Below are 11,833 nucleotides of genomic sequence, written 5' to 3' on the forward strand. Positions count from 1 at the left end.
GGCAAATTAAGCGTGTGGATGTTTTGCTGTGCTCCTCTTGTTCACAGAACATCCTAAAGAGCAGAGTCCTTACTGCAAATGCAGTGAAATTGTTTTTTGCCATCAACTTATCATTATGAACTGATGTGCAAGGGCTCTTATAATCATCAGTAACATTCAAATGAGTAAAAGAACAAGCTGACAAGCTCACACTCTCACTTTCTGATCATTTCTGCTGCTGATGCTATTGGTGTTTTTTTCCACAGTCTGCTTTGCAGTGAGTTTTTAACCAAAACAATATAAATAACTCTGGTTTTGATCTCAGTTTTAATGTTTCCATGACCAACCAACATCAACTACTGCATGTATGGATAGAGTGGCAGAAAATGAAAAGTGTTGTGAGAGGGAAACAGAAAAACAGACAGAAAGAGGTTGATCTGTACAGAATAAAAATGTAAAAAAAAAAAAAAAAAGAAAGTAACCTATTCAGCACATGTTATAATTTAAGCAAAAACATTTTCCATATGAAACCTGAGCTGTGAACCCTCCAACTGCATTGAAAATAACAAAATACATTGGGTTATTCTCCAATTATAATAAACATTAAAAAATAAACCTTTAATTCAGTCCAATCATAAATGCATCAAGGTTACATGGAGCACAGGGTTCTTTCCTTGAGGTCTAAACTGAAGCTCTTTTAAAAATCATTTGAATTGACTTTTTAAAGTATTGATGGAATTTGTGCTTTAGTGAAAAGGTGTCACAAGAGAGTGACAGGAAGAAATGAGGAGGGCATAACGGGGGTGACATGTGACCAAACCAGAGACGTCACAGTTACTTGGCATGTTCCTTAAACCGGCAGATCACCAGGACCCCTGGACTCACCTTATTTTGTGTTTTAATTTAATGTTTTGTCTCTTATCATTTTTGTTCATTCCTCTTAGACACGTGGTGGGAAAAGTGTTTTTGATGACATTCATGCCAGTCAAGCATTTTGAATTGAATGAAACTGAATTAAACTGAGAGAAGGAAAGCAATTGACTGGTAAAGAGAAAGAATGAAATTGCTGTTGGACACCTCTATTGATAGAGCAATGCAAATGTAATTTGCCAGTTCAGCAGGCTATGACTCCAAGCTATAAGGCCAAGCTAATTTGGTGGCCTCATAATAAAACACCTGAGGTTCACAGGGTTGGAGGGTACTCAGATGTGACAAAGGTAGGACATCCTGGCGTCTGAAGGAGTGATAATGGGGTGTTTCAGTGCTGAAAATGAAATGAGAAGTGTGATGAGGTGGTGATAAGGGGGGAGATGAGGGCAGAGGTGATGAAGGTCTACGTGTGGACAGGAAAACAATCGACTATATAATGACAATCCCGACAATCCTGTCTCCTGGAAATTCACTTAATATCGAGCTGGACTACAACAGCAAATACATTTTTGTAGGAAACATAATTGTGACCACATTACATTTTCTATCAATGTAATGAGGAAATGTTGTTAATGCATGAATTTAGCAAATTGTAAATATGTTGATACTGATCATATCAATAAAATGATGAATATGTTTGTTTTCCACCGAAATATCCAATCTTGCAATACAATATCCACTCAGTGATTATTACACATTTTTATGGTCATGTTTCGGCACTCACAGCACTTTTAAGGTTAGGGAAAAACCACTGTGACTTTAGATACAATGTTTTAATTTGAGCCCTTTGTTTAGCTGCCACCCGCTCCAATCACCACCTGGTGACTCTGCTGAGTTCATAAATGTAGCGGTCCATTCATTAAGGGACAATGCCTCTTATGCCTCCTAAGATAATCCAGCCAGCGATTACGTTTCCTAAACTGTTGCAGTTTAATTTCATCTAAATGTCATTTGTAGGAAACAGCGTTTCCTGTCATTATCTACAAAATGACAACTGACACTTCAGTAAAGATAAGCTGAGCCATGTCTCTGCATCTCTGCCTTCTTTCAAACTACTGAACTGAATAAGGTCTTTTGAAAAAAAAAAAAAAAAAACTGCAAAAGCCATCAGCATCAAATTTCTCTGAATGAGTCATGCGGTATGTACATAATTTCAGTCATGCTGGCTCGTGACTCTAGGGATGGCAATGTCAGTCAGTCTGACAGTCCACTGCTTTGGTCCAGACTGAAACACGTCAGCAAGAATCTGATGGATTGTCATGAAATGTTGTGCAGACATTCAGAGTCCCCAGAGCCTACTGAATTTAGTGATCCCCTGACTTTCACACAAGACATTTGTAGTTTTTAGTGAACTATCTCAACAACTATTAAATGGATTGCTATGAAATTTTGTACAAATTCATGTAGAATTCATTCTACTTTGGTGACTCCCTTACATTTCCTGTAGCACCGCTATGAGGTTCATCTTAAGTGAAATATCCACAGCTTTTGGAAGGTGTGTTATCTGATAGCTGTTATTTGTGTCAAGGGCTAATTAGAAAATGTCAATATGCTAACACCCTAATCTAAGCTGGTAAACACAGTAAACATTATACATGCAAAACATCAGCATGCAAACACTGTCCTAATGCACATGTTCATATTTCGCTCAAAGCACTGCTGTGCTCGAGTACAGCTTCAAAGAGCTGCTAGCACAGCTGCAGACTCTTACACTCTGTGGGCCTAAAGAAAAAAAATGAAAGGCGCTGATGTTTTGACTGGCAAATCGGAGGTGATGTGTGTGGAGAAGCATGGTGATGGTGAGATGGAAAGATGAGGGCTGGAGGTGCGAAGGAAAGAGCCAGACTTGTCGCACAGTAGCTAATGCACATTTAGAATTTGCTCTCATGCTCATCTTTGCTCACAGACCTCCATACACACACACACACACTTCCATCTTCTCTCACTGAGCGATTCTCCCGATACATTTACAATTCTGGAGTGATTTAGTGGAGCCTTATGTCACACCGCCTGTCAGGTCTGATTCATCTCCAATGGATTTACCAAAAATTAAATATTGATCTCACAATAACGTTTGAAAAGAGGATGAAAATACAAATAAGCTTGAATCTGATGTGAGACTGTCTCTGAACTGAGCCATGATAGCACAATTTAACACAACCTTTACAAGGCGCTCGCATTTTTCACATCAGCATTGTAAAAGCGTCTCCTCAGTGACTTCTTTAAACCTCCAACTCCTTTTGAGAAATAACATAAAGGACAGAGCTGTAATACAGAATTTAAGGAACAAATGATAGGAAAGAGCACAGACACACCTCAGGGGTGAGATTTAAATACGGAGAAGGGTGAAAAGGAAGATGAACATGCAATAAAGAGGAGGACAGGGAACTGCGAGCGGAGGTGAGATGTTGGACAGATACAGAAAAAACACAGGGGATGAAATCAGCAGATCACAGAGATAAAGAAATGAGATGGACAAAGAGGTTAATGGAGGGACATGGATAGTGAAAGAAAGCTCGGTCTGATAGCACTTTTATTCCCTGGCTGTGGGGCCCTGCTTTCTGCACCATGCTAATCTGTCTGTGGCAGGCTCACTTGCTCAAAGCAGCATAATAACATTTCACACTCAACATGGAATCACATTACTTCTGTTGCAAATTATTGTTGAAAATGATGTTCTCCACACAATGACGAAGGGAAAAAAGCACGAGTCTATGACTGAAAGAGAGAGATGAAAAAGTCGAGAGAAAAAGTGGTTGTTTGAAGATGATCTCAATGTTTACCAGCATTTTAAAGTGGCTAAAATCAAATGTTTTACTCACACGTCATTACTTGTGTGTGTGACAGGGGTCACTTGTAGTGACAAACCCATACAGAATTATCCGCCTAATTTATAGTTGTACTCAGCTCTGTTTTTTCTGCTTATTGCTTTGTTTTTCAGGCTGCAACTTTAATGTTCTGCTTCATTCTTGCTGCTCCCTTCAGTGCCATTTTCAGATGCAGCAGGCAGCTTGTTTCAGGGAACAAGCTGGTAAACATAAGCCAGATATTTCCCAGAGGAGTTGGTGGAGCCCAAAGCAGGGCTAAAAAAAAAAGAGAGTCAACACTGAATTTACATTTGCCCATCCATATTTACTCTACCTCAGTATTTACTTACATTATCCCAAATGTTTCCAGTGTTTTTCAAACATATAGTGAAATCCACGATTTTAATCGTGGTAAGGGTCTGTTTCATTTGGTCGCATGTCAGTGGCGTCATATCCCCTATGCGCATGTGTCAGCATTGTGATTGCCTGCCAGCAGTGTCAAACATTTGTCACCTTCATCATTTTTAACTATGTTTTTTAACTAGATGATGGATTTTAGTCTGGATCTTAAGTTATCAATGAAAAAAGCTAAGCAAATGTTAAGCAGCTCAGCTCCCAGCCCCTCAGAGACGTCCTGTGTCCACCAGACTGCAACAGCATATCACAGATTTTTAACGTGAAACGGCTTTTCTCAGTGTTTCTACTGGTTTTAATCCCCTGGTCCATCTGTTATGGGCAGAAGAACACCTCAGCAGGTGATTCTGCTCCCCTTAAAAACCTCCTGAATGTCTGGATCAGAAGTTATCAGAGAAACGATTGAAACACAGGCTAGCAGTCTAAGCCCTCAACCCTTTCCTGACATCTCGCGTTTGCCGTACCGCATCAGCAAAACACTGACTTTTAATGTGAAACTGCTTTATTCAGTGTTTTTACCGTGTATAATCACCTGATCTGTTTGTTTTGGAGAGGAGGAGACCTCTGCAGATAATTTTGTTCCTGAACGACTGTCACCAAAGGAATCCAAACTGGGAGAAGTTGGTGGTGAAGACTTCCATGATCACCCAAATGCTGTCTTTTGTTACTGTTTTGATTGAGAAACCCCTTGTGGCAGAAGTTACATATTGTGTTTTTAATATGATATATCGATGTTGTGTTTCCAGCTTGTTTCTTCTGCCCAAAGTGGCTAAAAGTAAATGTTATTTAAGTTATTGACTGTTTAATCAATAATGAATCATTTCAGGATAAATTTAACAGTGGAATTAAATGTGTATTAAAGTTAGGTCTGTTGACTCTGCTCTCTTTAACAGTAGCTAAATGCTCTCAGGTTGCAAAGAGCACATGAACTCCTCAGAGACTGATGACAGTTTTCTTTTCTTCCTGAGTGAACAGAGGCAACAGATCACTCCTGCCTGCTTATTTACTTCTTTACTACAATGACAGAATACGTGAATGAAGTCCTGAATTTGATGTTTTTACGCAATACACAACACAGCATCTGACGCTTTCGGGTTCTGATAAATGTGAATCAGATTTCAGCTCGAGACAGCAGACAGCGCGGGAATAATAGAGTACAAATATTTTATGAAATGAGCACAAGCTCTGAATCACAGATTATTTGTTGTTGACACAGAATAATGTAACTATTATAAATAGTACATGACATTTTCATGGTTTTATGTGAAGTGGTGAGCAAAGAGTAAAATTTCAGCAAACGAAAAGCAAAATTGATAAATAAGTCATACTCCACAGAAAAATTTTTTCAATATCAAACTCTTATACTCTTTTTCATCCTTCACTGAGCACAGCAACCGTGCACGGGATCAATTCATGTCAGATGAAATGAGTTGCAACAGCTATAGTTCGTTTCATGGTGGAAAAAAAGGATCCAGATTATGCTCCTGCAGCATAATCCACCTTGCTGTCTTCTATATGTGTGCTCCCTGTGTTCCAAATTGTCATATTTATGCAAAAGCAGTGGTTTACACTCAATATACAGAACACTGCATGCATTGTAATCTAAAAAAACCTTTGGCATCTGCAAACTTTTTACAGCCACATTTCAACTGTTGGAAGCTCAAAACTTTGTTGTTGTAGCATCTGTTTAAACTTGGGACAAAGTTTCAGGTCATGGACCTAAAAACTTAAAATTCATGCAGTGTGGAAATTTAAATCAGTGAAATGCAAATGTACAGTATATAAGGGCCACATCCATTACTTCAACCTTCACTGTTGTACTATACATTGTGTGTACATACACACTATATATTGCATTATTTCATAGTCTGTTGTGCCTTGTACTTACTTTTCAGGATTGGGGAAACTATTGCTTCTTGGGTTTCTTTTTTTTTTTTTTTTTTGTACATGAATCTTGTATTTATACATTTTTCCCACACTTCACTTATGGTATTTCATGTATTTTCAGCAGACTAGGCTATGTTACATCAGTCAGTCAGCGAAAAGTGAGGATGAAGTCTTCCACAGCCCAGAGCCACAGCTCTCCCACGGTAGTTCAAACCATGCAGGGGTTGTTGTAACATCTGGAAAGCTTTTGGAGGGAGGATTTAGCTCAGCCCAGTGGGTAATCTGCCCTCCTTCCTCTCAGCCTCTGGCTGTTGGTATATCTTTATGATAAACAGTCAGTAACTCCTTCCTTCTTAGCACATCAAATTTTCATCAAAGTCAGTCTCTGCTGTTGTGTAGCCATCTGCCATGTTTCAAACTCTCAGAGGTGATTAGCTCAAAGCAAATGATATTGTGGATAACCTCAAAATGACCCTTGACCCCTAACCCACTGCAGCAAGATTTCTTGTCAGCAGCACTTTGGTTGCTCTGGAAGACTGTCTGGGTAACGCTGCAGCTCTGAAACTCTCCTGTGATGCTGCCCATCCTTGAAAAGCTCCATGTGGTGCCTGCCAGCTGAACTGTGGCTCTGAATTAGAATATGAATGAACCCACTCCTGACAGGACAGAGCAAAATGAGAGACATGTCATTTCTCTTCAACACAAATTTTGCCTGGTTGCTGTTCTCCTCTCCTCCTGTGCTGCACCCAAGCTCTGACGACTCCATAGGGAGCTCATTTAAAATGATTTCTATCAGAGAGGTGGTTCCCTCTGTGTCTGTACAAGCCTCCAGTCATATCGACGCTTTTCCATCCTTCTGTCTCTCACTATTGTTTCCTTGCTTCAGGTTCACTCCAGTGCCACGTTACATCTGTCTGTGTCTAGAGACAGGTGACCCGTCTTCCTTGGCTATCAATAAGGGGAGGGCTTTAGAGCTGGAGAGAGGAACGTCTGCCTCTCGAGGTGGAGTGAACTGGCGAGGTGTCAGGGAAACCACCTGCTCACATCTGTTGTTTCAGGAGAGAGAGAAAGCGATAATGACACAGATTAAAAAAAGAAAAGACTCGCCTTATTAATCATCTTGTATATCATTATTTTAGTGTCTCTTTCACTACCTGCTTTGGTGACACTGCAGTAATTTTCATGCACTGCTGTTATTTTCTTGTTCTCTCAGTCTTGAGAGCCATGATAGCAATCACAGAGAAAAACAAGTCTTGTTTTTCTCTGTGATTGAGTGCAGCGTGTTACATGAAGCGAGGTCAGCTGCACTGGTTACTTGATAATTCAGTAAAGTCTGGGGGAGTAAGGTGTCTCATACAGATTCAGGAGCCCAATACTTGATCTCTGGAAAGATTCTTATGAGACTGGTGTGTTTTCAAGGCAACAGGGGCTCAGCACAGAGGACAAACAACTTCATTAGAGAGAGGAATGTATTTTTAACCGTGCAGTGAGTTTACAAAGGAGCATGATGTGAGAACAATCTATTGTTGTGCTTTAAACTCTCCATTTGCTGTCTATGTGAATCCTAATTATGTACCCCCCCCCCCCTTCCCTCCCTTCTGTCCCCTCTCTCTGCAGCCTCCTTTGGAAACTTCTCTTAGCTCATCCCTGGATGCATTTGGCAGCCCCTTTCCCTCATCCCCTGTCACAATACGTCTCTAGGAGCCATGGAAGAGCTGCTGTCTTCAGATATGTGAGCGGAGAATCAATGAGTGAAAGGGGGAGAGGACGAGCCTATAGACGACATGCCAACCAGTCTGAAGGATTCTCATTCAACACGGCCAATGTGGTTTACAGACACTGACACAGAGACAAAGCCCCACTCAGGGCAGGGATACCCACTGTAACATAGTGATAAGATGTAAGATTCACAGCCCTAGTGATGATGTAGGCCCGTCACTGGTATATGCTTGATCACGGCAAATCTCCTTTTTGGTTTCCTGCCTTGTTTGGACTGGACCGATCGGGCAGTTTCATCAGAAGCTTGGTGAACACACACACACACACAGGTTTATTTCTTAACACAAGCTTCACATGTGCCCAAACAGGATTCACAGTTTTTCCTCTCTCATCGTGAATAATTCTTTGTTGCGGTTTTAAATCACCTGAATCTCTGAAACACAGTGACGCTGAACTGTGTAGATGATTGCTTGAAGTATGGCATAAACACAGATTTACATGAGACACCACCATCCAGCCACTTGATCTGAAGTCGATCTCCATCTCCCTTTGAAGCTATGACACAGAGCCTGCTCAGAAGGATTGAGAGCCGGTCTTAAATGCATTTGAGTGATGCCAGTGTAATCAGTTCCTCAGCCACAGGTCACAGTGCATTTTCTTCTCAGGACTTTTGAGTTTTGAAGTTGTAGGTTTGGAGGATCAACAGTAACACGTCAAGCTGAATGTCATTCCCACAATCAGATTTTTTGTATTACGACTGATCTGCAGTATGTCAGTGAGAAATTTAGAAATATATATATATATATATATATATATATATATATATATACACACACATATATATATACAGTATGAGCGTTGTAGAATAACATACAATTTAATCTGTGTATATGGTAACAGTACCTTAGTCTTTTATTAATGAAATGAATCCAGGGGACACAGAGGTTAATGTGATAATCACTGACTGTCTATGCTTGATAAAGCAATAATCTAAAGCCTAGTGGGTGAAAAGGAACAGCACAGTGTGGGATAAATATTATGGAAACTTATTTACAGAGTTGACATGCACTGTGTCAGTGTCTGCTGAGGGAAACACATTTTTTTCCTGTTAAAGTGGTAGCATTTGCCAACCTCATAGCTTCTGTCCTTTGTGTGTGCTATACTGTATACTGTATGTCATCTCTCACACACAGATATGAGGAGAAGGGACAAGCCTCTGTTGTTGTATTCTACCCAGTTTCCGTCCCCTGATGTGACACTGTGATTTCAAATGCTTGGAAATCAAGAGACTCTGACAGCTACCCAGAGGCAAGATTCCCAGCGTGACTGCACCTGACTGCACCTTTGATGTCACTCTTGACAGCTATGTATGATGATGGTGTTTAAGTCACATAAATAAATAAATACATACACACATACAAAAACGTCCAACAAACCAAACTTCCCCTTCCAAAATCCTTTCAACTGTCCTTTGACAAGGAGTCTTTGGGTAATGTAAGTAGCTGACTGTTAAAATGGGTAAAACACTCTGTATTATTTTTTGAATTACCTGATGTACTGTAAATATAGACACTTTTGGTTTACTTCGTAAGATGATTGATGAGCTGTTTGAAATGCAAACAGAGGAAAAAATGAAACATATTTATTTGCTTTACAGATATGAGGAAAGACGATGTGGAACATGATGAAAGTTGTCTTTTTAGAATAAACTAATTGAAACGAAGCATTGGTCCTGATTTCTGTAATGTGTCTGTTTTTATTGTTTTTATTGGAGTTTTTCATATATAGTCAGGTCATCACACTGAAATATATGGACACATCTGATTCAAAGGTCATATCAAAGAAACATAATAACCTTACAAGACATAATAAAAACTTAGAGGAAGAAAGGAGAAAAAAGAAAGTTGAGTCATCTCTAAATCTCTGTTCAACTTAAGTAGGTTATCAAAACACCAAGAGTCAACCCTCAATTATCTTATCTTAGGATAATCTTATCTTAGGATATTCAAGTTGTTAAAACAAAGATTTTCCAAATGTATGACAGAAATCATGTTCTTGTATCCATGTTTGGAAACAAGTGGAACTGTAGTTTCCCATTTTTTAAGAATCTTTTTTTTTTAATTTTGGCTAGCAGTGTCCCTGTCCTCAGAGCTTATTCCACATGAGAGGAGAGTGATAAAGTGTCCTCCATGCGCCCAAAAATAACCAAGACTCTGTGGGGAAGGATAGTTTGTTATACACATTGGAAACTGGAAAATGTGACCAAAATAAATCTAGCATTGGGCAATCCCAAAATCAGTGTAAGTTTTTGCAGTTATCACCAAATTGAGACTATAAATGATACAAATTTGAGAATGAATAATAATAATAATGATATTCACAACTTGAAAATTCTTTCTTCTCAGGATTCTCTAGTCTTATCGACCACTCAAAGAGCTTCACAATGGAGACCACATTCATCCTTTCACGCACATATTCATACAGCACCTTTTCCTACACATACAATGCTTCTCTATCATACACACATTCTCACACACTGATGATACATCCAGGGCAAGGACACTTCGAAATGAAAACTGGAGGAGTCCAGAATCAAACCACCACCTCTCCCAACGGCTTGTTTTTCATCCCGAGCCATTTCTTTTTTCTCTGTTTGTCTGACACATTGTCTGACACTAATGAAAGTAGTTTTAATTAGAAATAACTCTTCTGCTATAACCATACAGAAACATTATGAGACGACTCTTTCCCTGTGTGTTTTTATTTATCTGTCTATACATTCATAAACATGCACACACACACACACACACACACACACACACACACACACACACACACACACACACGAACGCCAACTGCTCTGATTTAAGTCATACAAAAGTGATTTGCCTCAGTGGTTTTTTCCACAAATCCCAAAAGTGCTCCCAGATATCCTCTTCTGGCCATAACCAAGAATTGCTGCACAGCTCTTGAGGATACACATTTCTTCTCTTTCCCTCTCTCTTTTGTTTTTCTTTCTGTTTTTATCCCATGCTGTGTACGTTTCTTTCTCCCTTCCCTACCTCTTTTGATTCATCAATTGATTCATTCATTTACTCATCAATTATTACATTAAATAGTGCATGTTTATATACATGCTTGTCCCGGACTTGCACTTGCCCTCTGACCTGTCAAGTCAGGGTCGACGAGCCACGACTCCGACTTTGTGAATGCAAAACAGCGCTGCCTGCCTAGAGACACACATGCTCTCTGTCTCTTGCTCACGTACACACATACCGGGATCCAATTACTGAGAGACATGAAGCATCTCACCTGTTAATAACCAGGCACATGTATGATAAACAGATTCAGTGAACAGTGGCCTTCTCAACCCTGACTGAGAATGAAACTGTGGAGCAGATGGTTGGATGGTGCAATTAATTGGGCACTGTTTACTGTTAAGTGTCTTTTCTTTCTTTTCTTTTTAGGAAATGTGCAATTCATTTTTGAAAGCTTGCCTTTCGTCATTACTCTCTTAAACACCCAAAAGCGGAGCCTCTCTATCCGGCTTGTTTATCATTATCTGCTTGTGGCTTTGATCATCTAGATCTCAGTCCTCTGACAGCACTGAAACTGAATGAGAAACACTCCGTCCTCTCTCATCAGCTACTGTTGAGAAGCTCGCTAGCAGCTGCTCCAGTGCAGTTGCTCAGCACCCAAGTGTTAATATTCGTCATACCACTACAAGGCACATCAGTCAACTTTCTCTGGAAAGGTCAAAAGATAAATAACACAATCAGTGGCTGGATGGACTCTTAAAGAGGCTTTTAGGGCACAGACCACTCCACCTGGCCAGTTTTAAAAACCATTAAGTAGCCTTTTGCTCAGTCAGCACAGGAGGAGTGGGAAAATAAATCACTGCCACAGTAAAAGGATTAATCACGGGTCAGACGAGGCCCAGCGTGAACTATTCATCGGCAGCCATCAAAGACAGCGGAAAGCAGATTTCACTTCATCAGTTGAACACACTGTGCAGGAGAATGGCAGCTGTCAGTCAGTCAGCTGAGGGATGAACACACCCCTCAGACTCAGAGTGTCATGATGAACCAGCTGAGCGT

General features: G+C 40.0%; 1 protein-coding gene across 2 annotated transcripts in view; it reads left to right on the forward strand.

The window, feature by feature from the left end:
* samd10b (sterile alpha motif domain containing 10b) overlaps positions 1-9,459 on the forward strand; it is a 48,539-nt gene extending 39,080 nt beyond the window's left edge. For both annotated transcript variants that reach the window (XM_071476464.1, XM_071476463.1), the window contains exon 5: positions 7,635-9,459. In XM_071476464.1, the coding sequence (XP_071332565.1) occupies positions 7,635-7,657 (23 nt within the window). In that variant the 3' untranslated portion in view covers positions 7,658-9,459. The remainder of the gene's footprint in view (positions 1-7,634) is intronic.
* The last annotated feature ends 2,374 nt before the right edge of the window (positions 9,460-11,833 follow it).

The sequence above is a fragment of the Trachinotus anak genome, unplaced genomic scaffold (genome assembly GCF_046630095.1).
Source record: "Trachinotus anak isolate AG129_WGS33_773 ecotype Australia unplaced genomic scaffold, CSIRO_AGI_Tana_v1 ptg000004l, whole genome shotgun sequence".
Lineage (NCBI taxonomy): Eukaryota > Metazoa > Chordata > Actinopteri > Carangiformes > Carangidae > Trachinotus > Trachinotus anak.